This window comes from Brachypodium distachyon, chromosome 3, assembly GCF_000005505.3.
Source record: "Brachypodium distachyon strain Bd21 chromosome 3, Brachypodium_distachyon_v3.0, whole genome shotgun sequence".
Lineage (NCBI taxonomy): Eukaryota > Viridiplantae > Streptophyta > Magnoliopsida > Poales > Poaceae > Brachypodium > Brachypodium distachyon.
The window spans coordinates 43,216,973-43,243,099 of record NC_016133.3 but is presented as its reverse complement, the minus strand read 5'-3'; the positions used below and the strand labels follow the sequence as shown (position 1 = coordinate 43,243,099).

Genomic DNA, 26,127 nt, shown 5'->3' with positions numbered 1-26,127 from the left:
TTAATCGGTATGACACATGCTTGGGTATATATCTGTTGGAAATATGCCCTATAGGCAATAATAAATATGTTATTATTATATTTTTTTGTTCTTGATAAATGTTTATTATCCATGCTATAATTGTATTAATAGAAAACTAAATACATGTGTGGATAAATAAACAAATACCGTGTCCCTAATACGCCTCTACTAGATTAGCTCGTTGATTAAAAGATGGTTAAGGTTTCCTAACCATAGACATGTGTTGTCATTTATTAACGAGGTCATATCATTAGGAGAATGATGTGATGAACAGACCCAAACCTAAGCATAGCTTTTGATCGTGTCACTTAAGTTTAAATTGCTAATGCTTTTATTGTGTCAAGTATCATTTTCTTAGACCATGAGATCATGCCACTCCCTAGTACCAGAAGAATACTTTGTGGACATCAATCGTCATCTCGTAACTGGATGATCATAAAGGTGTTCTTAAGGTATCTCGGAAGGTGCTTTTTGGGTTGTATGGATCAAGACTGGGATTTGTCACTCCATGTGACGGAGAGATATCTCTGGGCCCTCTCGGTAATATAACATCCTAATGAGCTTGCAAGCATGTGACTAATGTGTTTAGTCACGGGGATATTATGTTGCGGTACAAGTAAAAAGAACTTGCCGGTAATGAGATTTAACTAGGTATGGTGATACCGACGATCAAATCTCGGGCAAGTAATATATCGCAAAACAAAGAGAATTGGATACCGGATTAATTGAATCCTCGACATAGTGGTTCAACCGATGAGATCTGATCCGGGCTGTTTCCCTCTCGACGATGAAGCTTATCCCCCATCGTCTCACTGGCCGACCTTGACCCCTGTTATTTTGGGGTCATATCTAGTATTCAGAGTTTGCCTCGATTTGGTTCGGACGATATCTTTCTCGAAACAAACAAAAAGGAAAAGAAAGAGAAAACAAAAATCATGATCAACTAAGCCCTCTCGAGGGCTTGCTTAAGAATAAGAAAGAAGAATCTTATGGAAATGGAATAAGGTTTGATCCTATTCATGGGGATTCCGTAAATATGCCATTCCAAAAATAGAAACAATCGGGACTTTTCGGAGATTGGATGCAGTTACTAATTCATGATCTGGCATGTACAGAATGAAAACTTCATTCTCGATTCTACGAGAATTTTTATGAAAGCGCTTCATTTGCTTCTCTTCCATGGAAGTTTCATTTTCCCAGAATGTATCCTAATTTTTGGCCTAATTCTTCTTCTGATGATCGATTCAACCTTTGATCAAAAAGATAGACCTTGGTTCTATTTCATCTCTTCAACAAGTTTAGTAATAAGCATAACGGCCCTATTGTTCCGATGGAGAGAAGAACCTATAATTAGCTTTTCGGGAAATTTCCAAACGAACAATTTCAACGAAATCTTTCAATTTCTCATTTTATTATGTTCAACTTTATGTATTCCTCTATCCGTAGAGTACATTGAATGTACAGAAATGGCTATAACAGAGTTTCTGTTATTCGTATTAACAGCTACTCTAGGGGGAATGTTTTTATGTGGTGCTAACGATTTAATAACTATCTTTGTAGCTTCAGAGTGGAATATGTGGGAGCCATTATGGATATCCAGGCCCCGCTATTGGTTATTGATCAGAGAGGTGTCTCGGTCATGTCCACATGTTCTCGAACCCGTAGGGTCACACACTTAACGCTTAATGTCGCTAGGGTTTGATGAGATAAATAGATGGTGATATCGAATATTGATTCGGAGTCCAGGATGGGATCCAGGACATCACGAGAAGCTTCGGAATGGTCCGGAGATAAAGAATTATATATGAGAAAGCTGTTTCGGAAAAGTTCAGGATATTTTCCGGTATTGACCAAAAATATTCTAGAAGGTTCCAGAAGTTCTCGGAAGGTTCTGAAATGTTCCGGATTATTCCTGAGAATTTAATTGGGCCTCTGTAGTAATTAATTAGAGAGATCTAATTAATTAGAGGAAAGGGGAAAGGGGAGGCAGAAACTCCACCGTACGTGGTTGAACACCACGTACGTGGAGAGGCACGTGGGAAAGGGAGGGAGTCCTCCCGGGACTCCTCTTTCCCTGGCCGGCCACATCTAAGGAAAAGGAAAGGAGCGAAATTGAGGCAAGTTAATTTCTATAGGGATTACTTACCTATTTCTTGAGAGGTAAGGAAAGAAAGAGCAGATTGTCTCCTCTACCAGCCTTGTCGCCAGCCTTATCCCCTATATAAGGAGGGGAGGGGCTGCCCTTGGATAAACCCTGCTCCTCTCCCTAACCTCCTCCTCTCACGCGCACGGTGAAGCCCTGTCCGCGGAGCTCTCCACCATATTCTACACCACGCCGTCGTGCTGCCGGGATCTCGTCAACCTCTCCTCCTCGTCTTGTTGGATCAAGAAGGAGGAGATGACATCAAGCCGTACGTGTGGATACCAAGGAGGTGCCGTACGTTCGGCACTGAGATCGATCTCATCGAAAATAGCACTACGCCAACAACGATCCCGTTGTCGTAACGCTTTATGGTCTACGAGGGTATGATGCTCATAATCCCTCTCATTACTTACATGTAGTAGGTATTATCTTGGGTTTCTTCCGCACTTCTCGTAAAAAAAAATTTGTTTTCCATACAACGGACCCATCAATATCCAATTGTGGTACTAAGAAAGAAGATCTTGCAAGTTGCAGCTGAGGAGACTGCGTGGGAGCACCGGAGCCACCTTCCAGGGCTTGGAAACATGTGCCAGGAGATAAATCTTTGACCATTGGCAAGAGATGCCACTGAGTAGGTCAAAAAGATTGAAAATTCAGCAGCTTCAACTTGATCCCTAAGAAAGCGATAATACATTTCGATTGAGACAAAGTAACAGATGTCAATTTCCATTGTATGGTTGGGAAGTAAGAAATTCTCAGGACAATAGTGGCTCACAAACAACTCAAAATGCTAAGTTAAGATGTTTGGATTTAAGGGCATCCAGGACACCAGGTGTGAGCTTCATTCTTGTCCAAGCACGTTGGATCATTGTCCGATGAGGTCAGCACATGATATATTGGGCCAAAAATGACAAAATAGCAGAGTACCACTCGGGTACAGTTGACTAATGTCAAAACCTTATTTGTATTTGTATCTAAAGTATATCCGATTTACTTACTTGTAAGTATTTCACACCTACGAGTGGTAGTAGGGCAGTACAGTGTACACCGTCTGCACGACGGTGAGGACGAGCAGCAGCACGGCCGCAGCGGCGGACATGGTAGTCCACGGGTTGCTGAAGTAGTCGTGCGCGAGCACGGCGCGGTGCCGGTTCCAGCTCCGGCCACAGTGCTCCCTCACGTCTCGGAACAGGTCGGTGTAGTAGTCGTCGTGCGCCGGGCCCCATGCCGTTGCCGCCCCGCCCAGCAGCTCGCCAAGGTGCGCGTAGAACGCCGCCGTCTCCTCGTCGCCCTTGACGAACACCCCAGCCCGCTGCAGGATCTCCACGTCGCGCCGCCCGTTCCGCACCACCGACGCCATTAGCACCACGTAGCTCATCAGCCGCTGCAGCTCCCACCGGCCCCGGCTCTGCTCGTACGCCAGCAGGTTGGCGAAGGCCGCCCGGTTCGTGTAGCTCTCCACAGCAGGGATCTCCAGCACGCCATCGCCGGGACGGAAGGTCACGTCGACGAGGCTCCGAGGGGATTTCTTGGCTCGGAACGTGACACCGGCGTCTTTTAGGTCGGACGCCGAGGGCAGTAGCCATGGCACCCGCTCGTCCATTGGCTTTGCCAGCCACTCATCAAACGCCTTGTCCTCTGCTTCTTGGTTGTTGTCGGCAGCGGGAGCAACATCCTCCGTCGGCAGGAACCAGTGGTAGTAGAGGTGGAGAATGTGGTGGATCTCACCGTCGGGAGGCTTGGCCGTGGCCGCGTCTTGTGGGGTCTCAACGGTGAGGTACTTGGCGAGGAGGTTAGTGACGAGGTGGTCACGGCCGAGGCCGCCAGTGGCGAGGCCATAGAAGCACTCGAGGACGAAGAAGGGGAGTTGGTTCTCAAGGAGTAAGAGATCGTTGGACACGTTCTGCATGGCCCAGGCGGCATCGATGAGCGCGTCGCTAGCACGGTCCTCGCCCTTGAGGAAGAACTCAATGATGAAGCAACCGTCAAGGAGGAGCATCTCGACGAAGTCTCGAGCCGAGAGGTGGCCCGTAGGCTCCGTGTAGTGACGGCGTGCACGGGGCTCCAGCACCCGCGCGGCCTCAGTATAGGAAGCGAGCGTTGCAGCGCCATCGCCGCTGCTCCGAGAAAGGAGGTCACGGAGGTAGCGCCACTTGTGCTCCTCTATGGCACGGAGGTGAGCAGCACCGCGGTGGAAGGGTCCGATGGAAACCATCTGCGGCTCATAGAGGTGGCGGTTGCGGTCACGCATGGGCCCCGCTACACGGAAGATAGTGAAGGGCTCGCTCTCGTGCGGCCTTCCCGGGAGCACGTCCAGCCGCCGCTGCATGCGCGCCGCCATCTCGACAGCATCGGTGTCTTCCTCATCCACGCCGGTTGAGGCAGTGCTGCTCTCAACCAGCCGCTGCTGCATGGACGCGGACATCTCCTCAGCCGCATGCTTGTCATCTTTGCTGGCCACGACGACCATGCTGCCCTCGTCCGCTTCGGCGTTGCAGTGCCCTGCTATGGCGGAGAGAGGATGGGCTGTGCCGTTCATCCGAGGAGCACCCATTGCCATTGCCCAAGCAGCTCATGGGGAAAATGGCAAGGTCCGTGCACCAGGGGTGTTTAATCAGGTGCCGCTTACAGCTGAGGAGCTTGCGTGGGAGAAACGGAGCCACCTTCTAGGACTACCTTTTTTAAAGCGCCGCCTTCTCGGACTTGGAAACGTGTGCCGGGAGAAAAACTTTGACCATAGGCAAGAGATGCCAAGGAGTAGGTTAAAGATTGAAAATTCAACAACTTTAAGTAACAGATGTCAATTTCCATTGTATGGTTGGCATGTGAACAATTCTCAAAACAATAGTACTAGCTCAGAAGCAACTCCAAATGCTAAGTTCTGTGTAGGTAAGATGTTTGAATGTAAGGGCATCCAGGGCACTAGGTGCTGTTGTAACCAAGGCATGCACTAGCATGTATGTATGCAGGATTCTGCCTTTGCCAAATTGCATCAGCACCAGTCCAGGTAACGGCCATGTTCATTCACCCTATTGAATCAACTCGGGCAGGACAGAAGCTTACCCTGTTGAATCAACTGGAAGATGAAAAGCAGGCATTTCGGCAATATGGCTGGCAACCAGACAGCTCACTCCTGGTCACCTTGGGGACCGATATGGCTGGGATACTTGAATGAAATGTCGGCCCAGTTGCTCTGGCCTTCTGTTAGCTCCTTTACCACGGATGCCACCTCGTCGATGCCCACCCGGACCTGCTGTTTGCTGTCCCTCTCTCGGATCGTCACCTCTGTTGCAGAATCGACTGTTACAGCAAAAGGGACACCGATCTCATCTGTCCTTGCATACCTCCTTCCAATAGAAATACCTGCAGAAAGGGAATACAGAAGCCATGATTATGTTATCTGATACTGTAATTTGTGCATGCCCTAATACCAGGTATTCAGGCACACAGTCCTTCGTCATGAGATTGGACCATATACATCACTATGGTAAAAAATGTTTTGTGTTTATGTAAGATGCCAGTCAAGCTTTTTTTGTTGTTGCTTAATACTATAATCCAACACGTACCAGTTGTGTCGATAATATGTGAGATGCCTGCGGCTGTTAGTTCTTTATCAAGCACTTTAGCGGCATCATCAAACTCTTGATTCTTTACCAGTGGGAACACGGTGCACTTGATAGGAGCCACGATAGGAGGGAACCTGAAGACATTCAGCTGTTCCTCTTCTGATTTGCTAGGTCTTGTGTAGAAGGAATGTTCAAACAGACAATAGATTATCCTCCCTATGCCAAATGAAGGTTCTATAACTGAAGGGGTGAAGACTCGCTGGTGCTCCATCTTCTTCTCCATACTGATCGATACCATTTTCTTGGTAATCACCACATCCTTCCCAAGCGTGCAGACTTGGAAGTTCGTCTCACCCTTAGAATCCAATGCAGCTTTCATGTCCATTGCTTCCTTCTCACTCATAGCCTGTTTGTCCAAGCACAAAGTTTACGACAAAGTTTCTGCTTCAGTAAAGACAGAGCACAAGACGTATTACCTCCAATGCTTCAACCACCATCTTTTGATTTCCCTTGAAAGCAAGCCCTAGATCTTTCTTTGAGGGCACTATAACAAGTTTCTGTAGGAGCCACAACACGCACACGCAAATAAAAACACATTAATGCAAGAAATGATTGAGTAAATGACTGTATCTTAAAGTAAGAGCACGAACCCTATCTAGCATGTCATAAAAAATGGTTGGATGACTCCTCTAAGAATACCGAAGAACCAAATGCAATAGATAACTCACCTCGACTTCTCTAGGTTTTGCAAACTTTTCATGGGCAACAAGAGGAACACCACTTTTCTCCTACGAAACAGCAAAGAGGCAAGCATGATCAGAATTAAACACATAAACAGACACAGTGGAGACTAAATATAATAAACAAATGAAAGGAGCAACTTGAATTCCAATTGCAACATATCTGAAGGACTGAAATCAATATCTGTAAAACTATTCATCAGATGTGAGAGGCTTACAGAGTGAGCTTTTAAATCATATGCAGATCTGTCTGCAATGCCCACACACTCTATCCATCCATAAGAGCACTCAATCTCTGCATCCCAGCAGTCAGCAGCATAGTGAGCCATCTCATTAGGTAGATGCTGCCTGAAGCGCAATCGGCCCTTATCAATTCCCAATTGCGTCAGGAAAAGATAGACCCTTCCAATGAAGTAACCGAGTGTCTCATTATTGACAATTCCCTGTGAGGAACAAAAGATACAGGTTTTAAAAAGAAAGGTAGGATAAGAACCACCTCTAATCCAAAATGGAGAGATAAATTAGCCATCAAGCTCAAACCTTTGAAACTGCTTCTGCAAGCTTCATTAACTTGGCTGAGTCCCCTGAGAGTTGCAGCTCTCTCGGAAACATCAAAAACTCCAGATCAGCAACGTCAGCAAATTTCGGATGTGATTTATCCTCGGGATCTACAAAGTGCTCAATCTCGGCCAATGTGAACTCACGCACTCGTAGAAGACCTTGGCGTGGAGAGATCTGATTGTCAAGTAGTAGAAACAGTGAGTAGATAGGGAGAAAGAAGCACTATCTAAGCTACTTTTACAAGCTAATTAACTCCTATTGGAAAGTATCTTAACATTATATTAAGTGGCAAACATATGTTCAGCTATGCCCGTTAGCATGTCCAAATTTCTCCAAGCATACAACTCTGGACGCAATACAACGTTTATATAGATGAAATTATGGATTGGAACTGATTTTTTTAATCAAATTGTTCAAGCAGGCACTCAAATCTATCATATGAAGTGCAATGGAAATCCAAACTATTTAATTTACTTCAGCAACATGAAAAATCAGTCAGCATTATTCAAAATTATATTACACAGAACATTTTTTTCACAGAACAGTAGCCTAGGTCAACAAGAGCATAACACATCCCATGTGAAAAACAAGTCTACATTGATCATTCCACAACATTTAAAATCTGAAGATCATCCTGGATATATCAATTTTTAACAAAAAGGACTAGACTAGGCCAGAAGCACAATTCAATTTTAGTAAGTTAAATGGCAGGCAGTTGACAGACAATGGATGCCAAAGAAAAAGTATGTGGAAACACAGACCTCATTACGGAATGCTTGACCAATTTGAGCAGCTGCAAACGGGAGTTTCTGGCCATTGTAGTAGTACAAGTCCTTGAAGTTGACAAAAATACCCTGTGCAGTCTCCGGTCTCATGTACCTGTTTGTTCACAAAAATTGAACATGTTTGGCCAATACCCCCAAAAAGCAAGATTGGTGGTGAATGCTAATCTTCTTACCCCACGCTAAGACCAGTAGGGCCAATAGATGTCTGGAACATAAGATTGAATGGGTATGGATCAGAGAGTGGGTTCTTTGTATCAGGGGCAACAATGCCATAATCCTTGATCTTTGCACCAAGTTCCTCTGGCGAGAGGTCATCCAACACAGCAAGGACATGCTTAAACTCAGCAGCCTTCTCTGGGGACAAGGTGAGGTCCTTTTCAAGCTTCTCCTTGCAGAAGTCTTTCAGCAAGTGATCAGCACGGTAGCACGTGCCTGTCTTCTCGTCCTTAACCATGAGGTCAGTAAACTTCTCAACATGCCCTGATGCCTTCAAGACAATCTCAGGCGTCACACAGGGGCAGTCAACCTCCAACATGTTCTCCTCCAAGACAAAATGCTGAAAGGAAATGAAGGAAGTCATTAAATTTGCTCAAGACGAAATGGAAGAGATGATGGCATCACATACAGCACAGAAACCTACCAAATATCAAACACAGAAGAGAACTTAAAATGCAGAAATCTTTGCACTACAAACTGGTAAATAAAATGAAACAGTAATAACACACTGCGCACAAAAGTTACATGACTTTGGGTTCCTATCCACATTTGGCAACCAGTGTTCAGTAACTGATATCAGGTACCATTGTCACAAATAAATTGCCATATTTGCTACTAGAGCGCTCCTTCGACAGAAAATGCACCCCGTCAGCCTCTAGGAATTACACACATCATAATCAGTGACTCAAACAGTTTGTTCTAACCAGACAATTGCGCAATATCCCGATGCAAGTGATCTGTAAAAACAGCTTGTTTAACCACTCTTAGATGCATGCTTGTATCCTCTCCAGTGAAACAGGGGAGCATCCAGACGCAAGCCCCACACCGAATTCATAGAACCTTATGCAATTTAAAGCTAAAAATAGTACTCCGTATGAAAAACAGCGGAAGATTGGGGTCACACCCTCACCTGTCTCCAGGAGGCGAGGACGTTGGACTTGACGGCGCACCCGGGTGGACCATAGTCGTACAGCCCGGCGACGCCGCGGTAGATCTTGAAGGAAGGGATGTAAAACAGCTTCCGCTCGAGCGTGTTCACAATCACCTGCCGCAGCTCCTCCCTGGCGGCGCCGCCGCCGGACCCGACGGCGGCCTGCAGCCTGCGCGCGGCGGCGCCGGCCTCCACCTTGAGCGCCTTTAGCGCCTCAACGGCGGCGTCCACGCCGGCCTGCGCGCCGGAGGCCTTGAGCGCCCGCACGGCCTCCGCCTGCGCGTCCACGGCCGCCTGCCGCTCCGCCAGCGCGCGCCGCAGCGCGTCCTCCGAGGGCGACGCGGACGCCATGTGGGAGCAGGAGGAGGAGAGGGGAGCTGCGGGGAAGCGGCGGCGCGCGGCGGCGAGGGGTGGCGCGGCTAGGGTTCTGGCGGGTTTCGGGAGTCGGCAGAGGGAGGAGAAGATTGGCTGAGGGCGGAATCGCATAAACACCATCGGCCCCAGACGCGTGAGGAGCGAGTCTGCTGTGTGAGTCCAGTGGCGGTTGTGCGTTTCAGCCCTCGTACTTTGGTCTTATTACTCTCCTTCTGCCCTCCTGGGTTTGAATTGAAGTATTGGGGTAATGAGGGATGTTCCGGGAAGAGTGGGAGTGCGTCAAGGGCGTGATCTGGGCCGCTAGATCGGACGGCTGAGGGTTTCGCAGCCGACGGCGGGGCATGGATGAGCTACGAGTGGTGCGCAAACGACGGAATCTGATCCGATATCAAATCCGATGGGCTTGCTTCTTTTTATTTTTCCTCTGGTTTTGGGCCGAAATTCTTCAGAAGATCTTGGGCTGACTTTGCTTGCCCTTGCTTCAACGAATTTTATATAGCTGCAAAATCTCTCTCTATTGGGATTGCAATTTTCCGGATCCCCACGAAAAAAATAGTCTTCCTAAACATGTTTTCTTCTTCTTTATCACAGGGCACATCGTGGTTGAAAAGAGATATGGTCAACTTACTGAGACTGTGCGTTGTGCGTGCTGGTCGGAGAGATCAGGACGCACTCACGCACATGCAGCAAAGCCTATCCCTGTGTCTTGTTCATGAATTTGGTCTCCTCTTTTGTGCATATCGGAACGTCAACTTGCATGATTGAAGACTTTTGCAGCGGTATAAGCCTCGAAATTCTGACGAATGTACATCATGTGATGTGATCCTTTTTCGTGGTCGCCCAAAATATACGGAGTATATAACAAAAGTACACAATACGTATGCTCCCTCCGTCTCAAAATATAAGTCGAATTTTTTTCGTCCATTTTTTGCAAAAATAAATAGTCCATTAATATATTATGTGAAATAAAATTCATCATTGCATTCATATTCAAAAATACAGAGTTTACGATTTGTATCATAAAAGTCATGTTTTGATGGGAGTAATTCTAAGTCAAAACCTTGGTCAAAGAAAACGAAATGCGTCCTATATTATGGAACGGAGTACTAACTTTTGTTAGTTAAAAAAGAGGAAATTACACTGCGGGTTTATGAACTTGGCAACGACGTTCAGTTTCATCCATTAACTTGAAAACTCCTCAAATGACTCACTAAACTTGACATATTTGCTCATTTTAGTCCAAATGGCTAGATTCAGACGGATTTCGGTCACGATGGCATGTGACGTGGATCTGGCCGTTCAACTAGCCGCCGCCGAACCCATCGACGAAGCCATTCGTGTGGACGTCGCATATGTCGGCCCGAAGTGGGTTCACAGGCGAGGGCATCGTCTCCCCCATTCTAGAGATTCGAGGAGGTTAAACAGAAAAAGGGGTCCATAACCAGAAAATTGTTAAAAGCCCCCTCACATGTCGGCCAGGTCCACGACACATGCTAGTGTGGCCGAATTTCACCTGAATTTGACCATTTGGACTAAAATGAACAAAACTGACAAGTTTAGTGAGTCATTTGAACAGTTTTCAAGTTAATGGATGAAACTGAACATCGCTGCCAAGTTCATGGACCTGCAGTGTAATTTCCTCGTTAAAAAAATGCACCCATTTACAAGTTGACAACGCCACGCTAGCTAGGGCCCGACACGCTTCTCCCGCCAAGTCAATATCGGACGCCTATGCTCCTCCTCCGCTGACTGTCCAGGCTAGTCGATGACGGGCCGATATCCGGGAAGAACTAGGACAACTCCTGATCACCGGGACTACCAGACGTTGCAACAGCATCGTTAGTGGCGGCAAGCTTGGCCTTGCCGGGGCCCTTGAAGCGGATCGCGGCTGCGTCGTAAGCGCTGAAGGTGTCCTCGGCAGTGGTGAAGATGCCCAGCCACACGCGACGTGCGTTCACCGGGTCCCAGATCTCCGCCGAGTACTTCCCCCACAGCCGCCGCCACACCGCACGGTTCCGCCGCCGCATAGCCTTTTGCTGCTCTTCTGCTCGCTGCTGCACATCCGATGCCGGCGCCGGTGCCGGTCTCATGTACCTGTTTGTTCACAAGAATTTATCATGTTTGGCCAATGAACCCAAAAGGCAAGATTGGTGGTGAATGCTAGTAATCTTCTTACCCCACACTTAGACCAGTAGGACCAACAGATGTCTGGAACATAAGATTGGACGGGTATGGATCAGAGAGCGGGTTCTTTGTATCTGGGGCAACAATGCTGTAATCCTTGATCTTCACCAAGTTCCTCTGGTGAGAGTTCATCTAACACAGCAAGGGCATGCTTAAACCCGGCCGCCTTCTCTGGGGACAAGGTGAGGTCCTTCTCAAGCTTCTCCTTGCAGAAGTCTTTCAGCAAGTGATCAGCACGGTAGCATGTGCCTGTCTTCTCATCCTTGACCATGAGGTCAGTAAACTTCTCGACATGTCCTGATGCCTTCAAAACGAAATGGAAGAGATGATGCCGTCACATACAGATAGCACAGAAATATTTGCTCAACCTACCAAATAGCAAACACAGAAGAGAACTTAAAATGCAGAAATCTTTGCCCTACAGACTGGTAAATAAAATCCAACAGTGATAAACTCCTAATCAAGAACACACCCTGCACAAATGTTACTGTACATGACTTTGGTTCCCCATCCACATCTGGCAACTACTGATCACTAATTGATATCAGGAACCATTGTCACAAATAAATTCCCGTATTTGCAACTAGAACGCTACATGGACAGAAAATGCACTCCTTCAGCCTCTAGGGATTACACATCTATAATCATTGACGCGAACGGTTTGTTCTAACAAACAATTGAGCAATGTCCCGATGCAAGTGATCTGTAAAAAAAACAGCTTGTTTAACCACTCTTAGATGCATGCCTGTATCCTCCCCAGTGAAACAGGGTTGCATCCATACGCAAGCCCCACACGGAATCCATAGAACCTTGTGCAATGTAAGCAGTATGAAAAACAGAGGAAGATGGGGTCAGGCCCTCACCTATCTCTTGGACTTGCAAGGGCTGGCAACCGCCTGCCGCAACTTCTCACTGGCGTCGCCGCCGCCGGGTCCGGCGCCGGCCTCCACCTTGAGCGGCTTCAGCGCATCGACGGCCGCGTCCACGCCGGCCTGCACGCCGGAGGCCGTGAGCCCCCGCATGGCCTCCGCCTGCGCGTCCTCCGAGGGCGATGCGGATGCCATGGAGGAGTAGCCGAGTAGTAGTAGGAGAGGGGGCGGGGTGGAAGCGGCGGCAGCGAGGGGTGGCGGGGCTAGGGTTCTGGTGGGTTTAGGGATTCGGCAGTGGTAGGAGAAGATTAGTTGGGGGCGGAATCGCATAAACACCATCAACCATATAGAAACGGGCCGGGCCGGCACCAGATAAACAGGCCTGGCCCAGCTCCTCCCAGCTCAGGCCCGTTAAGCCCCGCGGGCCCAGGAAGGCCATCGGGCCAAAGGTACAAAAAAATTATTGGATTTGGGCCAAACTGGTTGAGATGATGGGCCAAGTGTAAAATGTGTTGGGTTGGGCCAGATTTTCGAGAATTGATGACCCGGACGGAGGCTGAGGTTGAGGCCCAGGCGGGGCCTCAAGCCGGCCCAGCCCGATTACTTATGTGCCGGGCTCGGCACAATTGGGCCAAGCCTGCTGGGCTTTTGGGCTTTGCAAAGAGGCACGGCCCGTTGGCCATCTATAATCAACCAGTCACCGGTTCAGTGATCTAGTCCAGTGTTGACTGTGCGTTTCGGCCCACGTAGTTTGATCTCATTACTAATGGGATAGTATACTCATGCGAGTAAAATGCACAGTCATTTCCCTTAACTTGAGGAGCACGCTCAGATTGGTCCTCAAACTCACGAACTCACCAATCACATGCTCATCAAGTTCACAGATTGAGCGTGCATTTTACTCGCTGCATGCTTATGTCCTTGGTTGAGGTATTAGGGCAAACGAGAGGTGCCCCGCAAAGAGCGTTAAGGGCGAGATCCGGCCCGTTGGATCATTGGATCAGACGCTTGAGGATTTTACAGGCCACGACGGGTACGTGTTGCCGTCTTCGGAACAGATGAGCTCCGAGTGGTGTGCGCAAACGGGATCTGATTCAGTATCAATCCGCTTGGTTCCTTCTTTTTATTCTTGTTTGGGCCGGTTTTGTTTTAAGAAGATCAAGGGCCGACTTTTGGGATTAAAAAAAAAATCTCCATCTTTCGGGGTTGCAATTTTTCGGACATGAAATTATGGACAACAGAAATATCTTCTTAATCCCCTGCAAAGAAAACCCTTCTTAATTAAACATGTTTTTTTTCTTTATCAGCTGGACACATCATGTATAGATAGAAAATAAATGTTGTCGAGAAGAGATATATTATTGAGACTTCTTGTCGTGTGTGCTGGTCGGAGAGATAAGGACGCAGATGCAGCAAGCATATCCCCATGTCTCGTTCATGAACTCGGTCTCGTCTTTGGTGCATATCGATACGTCAACTTGGATGATTTTCCTTTCAAAAAAAAAAAAAACTTGGATGATTGAAGACTTTTGCAGCCAGTAGTATACATATGTGCACTGGATAAACTGCGACAAGTGTACATATTACTCCCTCCTTCCATTTATCCAAGACCGGACTGGGAAAAAGAAACTTCAATAGAAATGGGCGCTGAAGGTTGAAAGATATCGGGACTAAATTTTAAATTCACCATTGAAAGAAAACGAGAGCACAATGGGAGTACCAGTTAACTTCTGTTAGTGTAAAATGCACACATTTACAAGTTGACAACGCTATGCTAGCTATGGCCCCGCGCTTTTCTCCCGCCATGTCGATGGCGGCCGATGCTCCTCCTCTTCCGAGTAGTGTCCAGGCGGCGCCGACCCGCTGCCGGCACCGACGATGACGTGTTGATGGACGTCTCGCAGGACGTCGTCGTCGCCACCGCCGCTCTGTAGTATGTGCGCGTACCGGCCGATGTCCGGGAAGAAGCACGACAACTCCTCCTGACCACTAGGACCAGAAGCAACATCGTCAATGGAGGCAGCTGCTGGTCGTCTCCGCGGCGGTGGCGCCACGTGGCTGGAGACGCCGGCGAGGGGCTGTGATGATAAGGGGAAGTTGAGCTTGGCCTTGTCGGGGCCCTTGAAGCGGAGCGCGGCGGTGTCGTAGGCGCGGGCGGCATCCTCGGCGGTTGAGAAAGTGCCCAGCCACACGCGCGCCGCCTTCACCGGGTCCCGGATCTCCGCGGCCCACTTCCCCCATGGCCGCCGCCGCACCCCACGGTACCGTGGCGTCTCTGCATGCTGCTCCTCTGCTCGTTGCTCCTCCGATGCCGTCGACGCCGCCACCGATGCCGGACGAGCCATCAGAGGAGGAGCAGCAACACTGTAGAACTGCTGGCACGTCGTCACTGCATACATATTATCCATACATCCATCACTCATGCATGCATGATACATAGTATTAAAGTTTGGCTAAGTTTATAAATTTTTGTTACCAATATGTACAATAGCAAATAAGTACACCATGAAAATATATATCACAATGGATTTAGTAAAACTAATTTTAGAGCCGTAGAAGTTTAGTTTTATACCCAACAAAAAACCGAGCTATCAACATTAACGTATCAATTCGGACGACAGAGGATTTCTTATTTCTAAACCAAATGACATTGTAAGCGTCAAGTTTTTATCCAACAGAAAATGGAGTAGTTTGCACATGCATGTCTAAATTGTGCCCGATCGACCTTGGTACGTATGACAAGTTGCACATAACATATAGTAATGTGTTTTGCACGGTGGTCAAAGTTCATCCTATCAAGAGTTTAGTCACGGCTAAAATTTTGACTATTTCTGGATGAGATTAGATTTTTTGGCAAGCCAAGTGTCTTTACTATCAAACTACAGTCCATTCATTTTCTTCTTAAAATTGATCAACTCATGTACGCACGATCAAATCCTTCACCCAAATATCGTGAACCAAATGATTGCCACGGCAAAGATGAACTCAGACATAGTCAAACGAACTCTCTAATTAACAGGACTTAATTTAATCAGTTATATACGATCATCATTTTATCGGTCCCTAGCTAGTCCGGCCGGACTGTCCAGAGAGGTCTCAACGAACATTCGGGTATTCTTTCTGCGTTGTAGGATGACGTACAACGTAAAGATGCACGGTCCCGCCACGTCCGGCTGACACATGGACAAACCAAGCAGACGCATGTTCGCAAATTAATAAACGGTCCAGCAACGGTCCATGCATGCATGCATGGTGGCTGACTAGGCGAATTCCGGACCGAGTCTATCTACACTCTGGCAAAGCATTCTTCTATTCCGGACTGAGTACTCCTTCCACTCGTATCAACTGATTTTTAACTATAGATACATCTATTTGAACAAATTTGAGACTACCGAGGGAGTAGAAAACAAAAGAAAGGCTGACACGTGGTCATCCTTCCACGTGGACTCAATCAACCACTCAACGAAGGAACTCACCTTGCTGCCTGGACACGGCTCCTTCAAACACGGCGCCGGCCGCCGCTGCCAGCGGCTCCCGCCCGGAGCTGATGACGTGCGTGAGCGCCGCCACCATGACGTCCAGCTCGTGCTCCGCGCAGCTCCTCCTTCTGCCGCCGCCACCCTGTGCCGCCTCTCCGACGACCTCCGGCGCCTCGCCATGGTAATAGTACTCGCCACCGCCGTCGTCACCTCGTCGTCGTCGCTCCGGAGGCGGCGGCAGAGGAAGAGGGCTAGGAGGAGACGAACCGCGACGACGACGACGAGCGCTTCCGCCTCCGCTCGGGTGATCCACGCTTGCTGTCGCTGATCAAGCTAGCTAGCTTGTCGCCGGCCGGCCGGCGGCGGTGAACAAGCAGATAAGCTGGCCGGCTAGCTGGATATATATGTGTCCTTGGCCTAGCTAGCCACAGGTCTATATCTAATTAGCTAGAGCCTAGAGAGCACTAGCTTGTAGGAAAGACTAGAGAGAGAGAGGTGATAAGGATGGGACTGACATTGAGTGAGTGGAGCACTTGGGCTAGAAGCTGCCCTTTATAACCGGACACGTACCTCATGCCAACAAGGGCTCTTTGATTTGCATGATTCGGATGACACGCTATCTCACCGTAGAGATATTTGCCCGCACTATCTAGCAGTACTTCTTTCAAATGTTGTTAATTTCGAATTTTAACCCGTACTTTTAGCACTTCAACCGCCGATTTTATCGATAAAAGCGTGTCTCATACTTTTACCAGCGAGAGTATATTTAACACTTTTAAAATGACACGAATATAAATTTGACGCACTTTCAAATGCTTCGGTAATCTAGTGACAGTTCATGAATTAATGTTATAATTAACCTGTTGAACACAAGAACATGCACTAGAAGTGAACACTCCGAATCGTCGCTATTCTTCCTTTATTGCACTTGTCGTCTCTGTGATTGTCGCATATCGGCCCTTGATTGTAGCCGCTGATGTTTGTCATTTTCTCCTGTGTAAGATTTCTTGCTTTTACATTCGTTACTCATGCACGTTAGCTTGGTCTGGGTTTTTTCTTCCCCCGGCAGACTGTACGTAGTAGCTAGCAGTTAGCACTCCATTACTCTGTTAAATTAGCACGGTCTAATTAAGAGAGCAGACTTGGCCCAACTTAATTAGCACATCACTTACTCCAAATTATATGCAAGGTCCATCCTTAATTCCATATGTATAAGCACGGCAGGTCAGAGACCAAATTAATGTCAACTTCTTCTTCTTCTTCTTCTTATACTTGCAATGTTTAACATATATGATTACTCAATTAGCTAGCTAGCAAGCGTACCTTAGCTGACCTTGACCCCTAGCTTGATTTCCTTCAAAATGATAGTGGCAATTTGCCCAACTAACACCCAATGATACAATTTGAGACTGCTTGCATGCACTCCGTATTTCCTTGTTAATGTTTTCGGACTGGAGCAGAGAGAGACAACTGCCTTGAACCAAAAAGATACAATGAAGATAGAGCTCAGGAAATAACGAGGAAGTTTCAGCATGTCTCCTCAGGTCGTTTTAAGCCATTGACTTGGAGTCCTCAATGTTCACACGTGGTCAAAATATTAGCATCTAACAAATCTCTTTCCTCCAAAGCAAAAGCACTGCCTCCCGGTGTCTTTTTCTGAAGGTGTCATCTTACAATGTGAGCATGCAGTCAACAATGTAAGAAATCTTTGGCCACCATTATGCACATATAGCTAAAATTTCCGTCAAAACAATTGCATCTGTTGTTTCTGTGATTTTTAGTACTCCCTCCGTTCCATAATTCTTGTCTCAAATTTGCCAAAAAATGGATGTAATATTTCGACAAGAATTATGAAACGGAGGGATTAACATGTAAATGGGAAATAAACCGGAAGGAAGTATGCATATACTAAGGTATTGATGTCCAAAATGACAAGCGAAAAAACAAACAGATGTAGCCCTCTAAAAGGAAGGAAAAAATAGAGTAGGATTTAGCACTTTGGCTATAACTGAATGAAGGGGGCAGTACTTCCACCTATTGTTTGAACTGCCTAACTGAATGAATGAACAACTGAACTGCCAGGTCATCTACCCCAGCATTCCAGTGCTGGTCTAAAGCCCACATGCTCATTCACCAATTAATCTAAGCTTAACGTCCATGACTTAAAATTGGGGACAAACCACTAGTCACATAGATTAGTGCCTCACGCAAAGAGTGACGGCGAGTGTGACGATTGGAAGCCTTGTTTAATATTTAGATCGCCAGTGGATGATTGATGCACTCTCAACCCATTGATATGGAATGCATCATGCATGCCTCTAGGAGTTGCTTGTTATACATATCTCTCATTGACTAAAACGATCAAGATGGACAGTTGTTGGAATCTGATTCTCCTTCTGGAAACCAAAATGACGCATGGGCATCAAGAACCAAACGACTATCTAGTCAAAGAAATGAATAAACAGTTTAGAACATAGATCATGCGCGGTAAGTATCCAGTCTTCTTTTGGTTCCGAACCCAGCTCTACAACCAACTTGGTTAATATGATGTATAATGCCAAGTGGTGGATGAGGACAATCACAATTAACTACACCACTCAACAAATAGCTACTTTCTTTACCCCAAAACAGAAAAACAGTAGCTACTTTCTGTGCAATGCAGATTCTTTCCAAAATTGTTTACATATCCGCCTGAAATTTCTCCCCTCTTCTTGGTTATTTATGAATAAAAATGTCAACCTATCTATACCCTTCAAATGTTTAAGGGTTGGGCCCTTGGGGATATATCAAGTTACAAAAGGACATTTCAGAGTAAATCTCTAGGTCAACTATTTTTTGACACAATCCTGGAAGCAACCTTAAGAGTGAGCTGAACGTAAATGTGCATGTACAGGTCTGTGCTACTAGTTGAACTCACCGAAAAAAGTATCCAGGAGAAGCACAGAGCATGATCCATCACTGCATGGGTCACAGTTTTGTCTGAACCAAGATGCCGTGCAGCTTACGAAGTCCAATCTGGCCAAGAACAATGTCCTCCGAGAAGCCTGGGCATTACTCTCGTTGCAGTAGCAATTCAACCATGTTTACACATTCAACATGATGTAGTTGCTGCTCATCAAAAGTTGGTTGTGTAGGGTAGATCTTGTGTTATATGGGCTCATCTGTGCTACAACTTGAACTCACAGAAGCAATGCTCGGGCAAAGCTGATCCCCTCCCCATGACATAGTCTGCTCGATGAGCATCCCACATGGCCTTAGATAGTTGGTCTCCTGCCAGTCCAGCAGCAGTGTAGTTTGCAAAGGCCCTCCTGCTCAAGACCAAGGTCTTCTGGAGCCCTTGCATTGTTCTCATTGCAGTTACCATCTTATCCATATTTCCAAAGAACGTCGCAACATAAGCGTCACTGTTGACTGAAACATAGTAGTCGAGAGCAGCTTTTGTGTTGCCATGCATCCTCTCAAAATCTTCATGAGCCAGGAGAGAAGATTTAGTATACATATTTTTGTAGACCGAAGTAAAGCCCTCAAGTTCCATTAGCCCATCGCCAGCGGCTAAGTAAATGTTTGTCTCTGTAGGAATCCCTAGCGCTTGGAGGATAAATGCTGTTTCACCAGGTGTTAGAGGGCACTTTCCACGGTTCCTCCACAGACGAGCATCATCGCCTATCAATACTTTTCTATCCTCCCCACGTGCAGCTTCAATTGCACCCAGTGAATCGGAAGAAAGGCCATTGTATGCACATCGAGTGTAGGCAACCATGTCTGGTTCAAATCTAAGATGAAGGGATAAGAAAGGTTTTGGTATGACTTGAAGGAGCTCAATAGCTTTGGCTTCCACCTTTTTATTCAACCGGAGTGCATTGTAGCAACCTTGGCAATAAGATGCTTTCGCATAGGAAGGATTTCTGAAAAAAAATATAGGCATATACATCAGTAAGGGCAAGAAGCAGCCCCAAGGTGAATAATTACCCTAGCAAAAAGTTTGGAATCAACAAATACACAAAAGGTAGAGTTAAATTAGTGGTACTATATGATGAATAAAAGAGTACCAATTGATAGCAAGGCAACATGCCAAATTCCAAGGTTGATAAACATCTTTACTGCCAACATTGCAACCAACAATAAAAACATAAAATGATGTAATAATTTACATGGTCTTGACAGGCACCAACATTTTTTAAATAGGGCCAACACATTTGACTTTCAACACTGCTTGATGGCAGTATATCTCATGTATGCCACTTACAAATGCAGTCAGTCATTGACACAATGAATCCACTTCATACAATGAACTCCTGTTACTGCAATATATATCTACTTATAAGTTACAATATGCACCTTACAATGGCACAAGAATTTTAGTCCTGTATTACTTCATCGCTAGCTTTATTTCGATTTCATCGTTTCATCAAGCTAAGATCATCAATAGCAGATATGATTCAAGACATTTGGTGTGAACAACAAGCACCATAACCAAGGAAACAAACTAGTTGAAAATGGATAATAAGATAACTGGTGTAATGAAAATGGCAAGCAGATTTCAGGTATCAACTAGATGATTGGGCAATACCTATCTCTTCTTTGGCTCACGGCAGGTGTCAGCGAAATATACCGATGCTCCAAAAGAGTCGGAAGCACCGATTCCACATAATCAAAATGACCTTTCCGCTTTCGGCAATCAACCTTAAATGGCTCTTTCAGCGCTATCTCCTCAGGCATGTCCTTCACCACTTCCACATAACCTCTAGTCTGCTCAATGAAGTAATCAACATCAAAAACATCTGCAAAACCACTGACAGAGCATTTCAATAAGCACCGGATTACTTTCTGAACATGATTCAACTACACAGCAACAATCAGTAGAAGGCTTTGTTTCCTGGAGTGGCTCTCATACCTAGACTCATTCCAGTATGCAGCAACCTCAAACTTGGGCAGAACCATTGTCGCGTTCAAAAGACGCGCAACCGCAATTCCATCACATAGCTGCAGAAACCGTTGCACCAGAGTGATTACTACCAAGGACAAGGAGCACATAACATCGCCAGTTAACATCGCACAACACTGTACATCTGTGGAAGAAAAAAAAAGTCTAAGCGAAATTACTTAACGTACATCACGCCGCAGCTGGTTGAGCCCGCCGTAGCAATCTATCCGGATGTAGCCGTTCCTCGACCCCGGAGCTGCGGAAGAAGAGCGGGGACACAAACCAATCATCAGTTCAACGCCAGTTCAGCACAACTCGTAAATCCTACATACACCCGTACCAGCGGGAACACAGAACTGCGAAGCGCGAGGACTCACCGGGCATTGCCTTCCGCTGCCACCACCCGCACGGCCGCCACTCCACCGCCCGCCGCTGCGCCCAGATGACCCGCGACCCCGACGGCAAGTGCTCCCTGAAGGAAACCCAATGCGTGGGAAGGGGGATATAACTTCAGGGAGCAGTACAGAAGAATCCGGTACAACAGGTCGGGGCGCGTAGTACCTGGAGACAGGCGGCGCGAAGAAGGACGGGGAGGAGCGAGGCGAGGCGAGGACGAAGAAGAGGACGGGGGCGAGGAAGAGAGCCGGGAGGAGCACGCGTATGCGGTGGCCGGCCCACCACCCCGCCGCCGCAGCCGCCGACATGACCTCCGCCACACCAGGAGCGCTCGGATCGAGAAGCACCGGATCTGATCGCCGGCGCCGCTCGAGGCGGTGGTCTACACTACAACCATTCCCCTGTGTGTTCGTCAGACTGCGGGCCCCGCTGACAGTTTACCCGGGCCCAGATGTCATATGAAATTATCCAGATCGAGCGGTGCCGTGTAGAGGTAGAAATGGTACCGAAGGGGCGCACCCAGTAGGAACAACGCCCCATGGCTTCCTGACAATGACATGTGGGTCCGTTGGTGGAACCACCCCACATGTCAGTGCAACGCGCATTCGTCTGGCCTGATAATGGGGGGGTTAAGTTATGAGAAGGGCTTATCTGCGAAAACGGCAAGCAGTTAATGCCGAGATCTCGGGCCGCAGGAAGCAGAAGAAGAAAAAAAAAAACAGAAGCCCCGAATCGGCTCTCTTCTCTCTCTCTCTTTCGCCGTCCCGAATCGAAGCCGTCGTCTCCCTCCGACTCCGGGAGCCCGACCCCCAGGAAGCGAAGCTGGCGCGGGAGGCGGCCGACGCGAGCGCCCGGAAGCGCAAGGCGGACGGCGGCGAGGACGCCGGCGCGGACGCCGCGGCGGCCCCGGTCCCCGAGGAGGTGGCCATGGGCGACGCGGCGGCCCCGGTGCCCGACCCCGAGCCGCGCGTCGAGGGAGGAGGGGAGGGGGCGGACCCTAAGCCGAGCCGGTGCAGCCCGGAGCCCGTGTCCGTGGAGCTCTCGATGGGCGGGGACTACTACTACCGCGCCTGCTGCGGCGACCCCGACCCCGACCCCAAGCCCGAGGGGCCCCAGGTGCCGTACGTCGGGGACAAGGTGAGGCGCCTCCTCTCTCCCTCTCCCTCTCCCTCTATCTGTGCAATCGCTTTAGATTTGTTCGTGTGGTGGAATGGGTCGGGAACGTCACGCGAATGTTAATCCGATGCCCAATTTAGGTTTCGTGGCGTGGTCGGGAGCTTTTGAGGTCGATCCTGTTGATCCAGGAATATGCCAATGTTGGTACTGGTAACTCTTATACTGGAGTTTAGTATCGTCGGTCAATTGTCGCTTGTAATGCCTAGGGTAGGGTAAGGAATTTGAACTTGGATAGATAGGGAGCAATTCACGTTCTGTTCTGGGAGCTCTTTGCTTGATCTTCTCGTTAGCATACAGGAGAAGATAGGTCTAACGAGTTTGTCCCATCTCGTCGATGTAGGAACCGCACTGAGACTGGAGCACAACAGAAATTGCGTTTGTGATTATTTATCTCGGAAGTCGGTTCTACACCTACTTTCCTCTAAAACAGGATGTTATGGTTGGACTTTGAAGTTAAAAAATGACGAGATGGGAAATCCATATGGGGAAGTGGGGAGCAACAGCTACACATTTCCATATCAAATGAAATACGTATATTCAGATTGAACTCTTTTGTTTCGGTCAATTAGTTGGATATCGCAAGTGCATTTGGTTTTAGTGGTGAATTTCAAGGCTTTTCTCGGTGGATAACGGTAATGCACTGTTATGATTATCGGTATGCTATAGGGTTGTTTGAATTGTTTTGTAACTTAGTACCGTACTATTTATTGTCGTTGTTTTAACAATTTTTTAACATGATTGGCATCTTTTGAATCTTCCAGGAACCTCTCTCCGCCTTAGCAGCAGAGTTCCAGTCTGGTAGCCCCATTTTACAGGAGAAAATAAAGGTGCATTTTTGTTTGGCAATTCTAATAAGTAATAACTGCATTTTATGTTGATCCAGCGTGTCATTTTGTGGTGCTTCAGTTTGTTCTTATTTTTTCTCGCTTGACCTGCAGTTGCTTGGTGAACAATATGATGCTCTAAGACGGACACGAGGAGATGGAAACTGTTTCTATCGAAGCTTTATGTTCTCCTACCTGGTAGTATTTTCGTATTATTTTCCACACAAAGTATATATATTCATAATTTGACAATCGTATGGCTGTCTAGGAACATATCCTGGAGACACAAGATAAATCAGAGGTTGAGCGCATCCAAAAGAACATTGAACAATGCAAGAAGACACTTATTGGTCTTGGGTACATTGAGTTTACTTTTGAGGACTTCTTCTCTGTAAGTCTTAGCGGTGTTTTTTCATATTTTTGCATCCCTCCTGACTGTTCTTGTTCTATATTGCTGTCATTCCAAAATACCTGCTAGGCCTCCTCTGGATAGTTTGTAGATGTTTCAGCTTCTATCTTGCAGTTTCCTCTAGATGTCTCTCGTAATTTGCTTAGACGACTCCATGGTAATTAGGAACTTGTTTTTGCTGTAATTTTTTTTAAATAAAGTAATGTCTGCGTCACTGCGTGTTGTTATAACTATCAAAACGACTGATCTAGGTATACTGCATGGTTTTTTGTCAACCCCTTCATTAAATGCATTGGTTTGTTGCCCTTATGAGGTAGATCAGCTGAGACTTCTTTGTGAACACGATTTATTATGTGTCAATTATCAGCTAGCAGCACAAATATTGTCACTATAGCGAATTGTGTTGGAAGTTCTCTTGTTGGTATTGATATACATAGGTTGAAAAACACATAGTAGAGATGTGGAAATGCATTAATTTGTTTGTTAATACTCCCTGGGGTTTGTCATAGCCCACGTCTTTCCTTACTAATTTTTTGCTCTCTGCTATCCTCAGATATTCATTGAGCAGCTGGAAAATGTTCTGCAGGGACATGAAACTTCTATCGGGTAAATATCCTAGAGTTGTATTTGTCTCATAGTATAATTGCACATGAACAATAAAAAATAAGTGTTGATAGAACAGGGATTCTTAACTGTTCACATAATATGGCATGGATGTTATCAGAATTTGCTTTTGTAGTGAATCTATTATGGTTTTCTGTATATTTAGGCCTGAAGACCTTCTAGAAAGAACCAGGGATCAAATGGTTTCTGATTATGGTTTGTACAATCAGATATTTACGATGTCCCTTTCTTCACTATTTTGTCATTATTATCTCACTGCGTCGTCTTTAGCTGTCATGTTTTTTAGGTTTGTTACCTCTGGTGAAATTCAAAGGAGGACCGAGTTCTTTGAACCATTCATCTCTGGCTTGACAAATTCAACGGTGGCTCAGGTTAGCTTGTTAATGTTGGATTTATATCATCAGTGTCAGGAGGAAATATATACATTGTACCAGTAATCGTGTATATACATTAGTTAATGAGCTGTTGAGGGTAATTTTGTTTGCTTATCCTTTTCAATATGTGCTACTCCCTCATGTTCGCAGTGCAAGTCCATTCTATTGGGAATAGTCGTTAAAATTGTGTAAGCCAGGTGTTGTTCTCAAACTATTTTCACTCTCTTACCCAGCTTGAAAGGATGCAAAAAAGGCTGACTGATGAGACCGTTGCATGCCATTTAGTATGCGTATTTAACTATTTGTTAGATTTTGTACTAACTTGTCTTGTGTGCGTAGCCATTTGCAATAGGGCCAGTTTCGTATAGAAATATCAGATAAAGCTAGTACTACTAGATATTATGAGAGTAGGAGACAGTTAGCAGCTCTATATGCACTGAACTAATCTTTGGGGGAGTAATATTCCTAGTAACCATGTCAAGACATGGAATAAATACATGTTTTTGTGTGGAGCAATTCATACATTTTGTAAAAATATGAATTCATGCATGTTTTAGCTTCAAACTTTGATCAAGTTGCACGGTGTTATTTCCATCCATGGTTCGGTGACCCAATTTTCATGTATATGCAGTGAAGGGACTAACCCTGATTTGGAAATCACTTTTCAGTTTTGCAAGGCCTCTGTGGAGCCAATGGGCGAGGAAAGTGATCATGTGCACATTATTGCTCTGTCAGATGCTTTAGGTGTGCCAATCCGCGTGATGTACCTGGACCGAAGCTCTTGTGATCCTGGCAATCTAAGTGTGAACCACCACGATTTTGTCCCGGCGGCAAATTCATCTGAGGGTGACGCTTCGATGACATCCACTCCTGCTGATGAGAAACCTTACATCACCCTGCTCTACCGGCCTGGTCATTACGACATTCTCTACCCCAAGTGATCTCTGCCATGATGAAACAAGGTTGGTCTCAGTGAATTTGGGTTGAGAAAGCGCTGTCTAGAACTGTGTAGCTGTGTTGCCTTGGCCCTGCATACTGCCAAAGGCAGCCTTATAAGAGGGAAACCTGTGTGTTCGTGGAAGGCAACCAGAACATGCTCTACTTGTCGCTGCCCTCTATCTCAAATTCGTAGTTTCCTTTGCTGTAAGTTTACTGTCGCACGGCAATTTAGCATTGTGTTGACTGTTGAGAAGATCATGTGGATATCATTACTAGTCGTATCTCTTCTGGACTAAATGCTTTCGTCGAGGCAATCAATCTTTTTTATATATGACCAGACCTGCTTTTGCTTATGGTTCGGGAATTGCAATATTTTTCCAATCTCCCGCACCTTTGATGTATCTAATACTCCCTCCGTCCCATATTAAGTGATTCAAATTTGTCTCATTACGTGATTCAAATTTGTCCTAATATGGATTTATTTATGCCTAAAAAACGTTTGGATACATGTAATAGAAAATCACTTGATATGGGACGGAGGGAGTAGTATCTATTGCCTCTTTGAGAACTTGCAAATCATTTGTGACCGCG

General features: G+C 46.5%; 6 protein-coding genes and 1 long non-coding RNA gene across 10 annotated transcripts; 2 read left to right on the top strand and 5 right to left on the bottom strand.

Annotated features, from left to right (window-relative positions):
- The first annotated feature begins 2,484 nt into the window (after positions 1 to 2,484).
- On the top strand, positions 2,485 to 3,178 carry LOC112271618. The gene is made up of 2 exons (XR_002964930.1): positions 2,485 to 2,545; positions 2,699 to 3,178. It is a non-coding gene; the product is annotated as an uncharacterized LOC112271618 (long non-coding RNA).
- On the bottom strand, positions 2,549 to 4,860 carry LOC106865419 (UPF0481 protein At3g47200). Its single transcript, XM_014900994.2, has 2 exons — positions 3,163 to 4,860; positions 2,549 to 2,838 (listed from the first exon to the last, which is right to left on the bottom strand). Exon 1 carries the CDS (start codon positions 4,722 to 4,724, stop codon positions 3,180 to 3,182), a length of 1,545 nt encoding a protein of 514 aa, XP_014756480.1. The 5' UTR covers positions 4,725 to 4,860; the 3' UTR covers positions 2,549 to 2,838; positions 3,163 to 3,179.
- A 62-nt stretch (positions 4,861 to 4,922) lies between these two features.
- LOC100824721 (glycine--tRNA ligase, mitochondrial 1) lies at positions 4,923 to 9,473 on the bottom strand. Its single transcript, XM_003574797.3, has 9 exons — positions 8,943 to 9,473; positions 7,990 to 8,372; positions 7,793 to 7,910; positions 7,011 to 7,205; positions 6,689 to 6,913; positions 6,459 to 6,518; positions 6,207 to 6,287; positions 5,731 to 6,136; positions 4,923 to 5,527 (listed from the first exon to the last, which is right to left on the bottom strand). The coding sequence occupies exons 1-9, from the start codon at positions 9,456 to 9,458 to the stop codon at positions 5,292 to 5,294; spliced, it is 2,220 nt and encodes a 739-aa protein (XP_003574845.2). The 5' UTR covers positions 9,459 to 9,473; the 3' UTR covers positions 4,923 to 5,291.
- Positions 9,474 to 10,864: 1,391 nt separating this feature from the next.
- On the bottom strand, positions 10,865 to 12,687 carry LOC100844898 (ethylene-responsive transcription factor 8). The gene is made up of 3 exons (XM_003572414.4): positions 12,386 to 12,687; positions 11,515 to 11,826; positions 10,865 to 11,432 (listed from the first exon to the last, which is right to left on the bottom strand). Exons 2-3 carry the CDS (start codon positions 11,652 to 11,654, stop codon positions 11,129 to 11,131), a joined length of 444 nt encoding a protein of 147 aa, XP_003572462.1. The 5' UTR covers positions 11,655 to 11,826; positions 12,386 to 12,687; the 3' UTR covers positions 10,865 to 11,128.
- Positions 12,688 to 14,007: 1,320 nt separating this feature from the next.
- LOC106866287 (ethylene-responsive transcription factor ERF110) lies at positions 14,008 to 16,399 on the bottom strand. The gene is made up of 2 exons (XM_014899935.2): positions 15,868 to 16,399; positions 14,008 to 14,780 (listed from the first exon to the last, which is right to left on the bottom strand). The coding sequence occupies exons 1-2, from the start codon at positions 15,962 to 15,964 to the stop codon at positions 14,170 to 14,172; spliced, it is 708 nt and encodes a 235-aa protein (XP_014755421.1). The 5' UTR covers positions 15,965 to 16,399; the 3' UTR covers positions 14,008 to 14,169.
- A 652-nt stretch (positions 16,400 to 17,051) lies between these two features.
- LOC100844287 (O-fucosyltransferase 13) lies at positions 17,052 to 21,642 on the bottom strand. Of its 4 annotated transcripts, none has more exons than XR_002964742.1 (7): positions 21,356 to 21,642; positions 21,172 to 21,266; positions 20,983 to 21,050; positions 20,765 to 20,853; positions 20,441 to 20,662; positions 18,788 to 19,775; positions 17,052 to 17,539 (listed from the first exon to the last, which is right to left on the bottom strand). XR_002964742.1 is itself a non-coding variant. In XM_014899934.2 (6 exons), the coding sequence occupies exons 1-6, from the start codon at positions 21,496 to 21,498 to the stop codon at positions 19,037 to 19,039; spliced, it is 1,356 nt and encodes a 451-aa protein (XP_014755420.1). In that variant the 5' UTR covers positions 21,499 to 21,642; the 3' UTR covers positions 18,396 to 19,036. The 4 variants fall into 4 exon arrangements, 1 of the variants encoding a protein (XP_014755420.1); XR_002964741.1 differs by having other exon boundaries at positions 17,052 to 17,526; XR_002964743.1 differs by lacking the exon at positions 17,052 to 17,539 and adding an exon at positions 17,754 to 18,266.
- A 169-nt stretch (positions 21,643 to 21,811) lies between these two features.
- LOC100843984 (ubiquitin thioesterase otubain-like) lies at positions 21,812 to 25,889 on the top strand. Its single transcript, XM_003572411.4, has 8 exons — positions 21,812 to 22,327; positions 23,128 to 23,193; positions 23,305 to 23,388; positions 23,459 to 23,581; positions 24,153 to 24,205; positions 24,369 to 24,418; positions 24,494 to 24,594; positions 25,266 to 25,889. The coding sequence occupies exons 1-8, from the start codon at positions 21,827 to 21,829 to the stop codon at positions 25,536 to 25,538; spliced, it is 1,251 nt and encodes a 416-aa protein (XP_003572459.3). The 5' UTR covers positions 21,812 to 21,826; the 3' UTR covers positions 25,539 to 25,889.
- The last annotated feature ends 238 nt before the right edge of the window (positions 25,890 to 26,127 follow it).

Coding starts and splice junctions, on each gene's coding strand:
- LOC106865419 (XM_014900994.2), bottom strand. CDS start 4,724: ATGGCAATGGGTGCTCCTCGGATGAACGGCACAGCCCATCCTCTCTCC.
- LOC100824721 (XM_003574797.3), bottom strand. CDS start 9,458: ATGGTGTTTATGCGATTCCGCCCTCAGCCAATCTTCTCCTCCCTCTGC. Junction 6,137..6,206: donor TGGTGGTTGAAGCATTGGAG/GTAATACGTCTT, acceptor TTGGACAAACAG/GCTATGAGTGAGAAGGAAGC. Junction 5,528..5,730: donor ACATATTATCGACACAACTG/GTACGTGTTGGA, acceptor CCCTTTCTGCAG/GTATTTCTATTGGAAGGAGG.
- LOC100844898 (XM_003572414.4), bottom strand. CDS start 11,654: ATGAACTCTCACCAGAGGAACTTGGTGAAGATCAAGGATTACAGCATT. Junction 11,433..11,514: donor CCTACTGGTCTAAGTGTGGG/GTAAGAAGATTA, acceptor GTGAACAAACAG/GTACATGAGACCGGCACCGG.
- LOC106866287 (XM_014899935.2), bottom strand. CDS start 15,964: ATGGTGGCGGCGCTCACGCACGTCATCAGCTCCGGGCGGGAGCCGCTG. Junction 14,781..15,867: donor AGCCGTGTCCAGGCAGCAAG/GTGAGTTCCTTC, acceptor ATATGTATGCAG/TGACGACGTGCCAGCAGTTC.
- LOC100844287 (XM_014899934.2), bottom strand. CDS start 21,498: ATGTCGGCGGCTGCGGCGGCGGGGTGGTGGGCCGGCCACCGCATACGC. Junction 21,051..21,171: donor GCAGCGGAAGGCAATGCCCG/GTGAGTCCTCGC, acceptor CTTCTTCCGCAG/CTCCGGGGTCGAGGAACGGC. Junction 20,854..20,982: donor TCAACCAGCTGCGGCGTGAT/GTACGTTAAGTA, acceptor CGGTTTCTGCAG/CTATGTGATGGAATTGCGGT.
- LOC100843984 (XM_003572411.4), top strand. CDS start 21,827: ATGAGAAGGGCTTATCTGCGAAAACGGCAAGCAGTTAATGCCGAGATC. Junction 23,194..23,304: donor TTTTACAGGAGAAAATAAAG/GTGCATTTTTGT, acceptor CTTGACCTGCAG/TTGCTTGGTGAACAATATGA. Junction 23,389..23,458: donor GCTTTATGTTCTCCTACCTG/GTAGTATTTTCG, acceptor ATGGCTGTCTAG/GAACATATCCTGGAGACACA.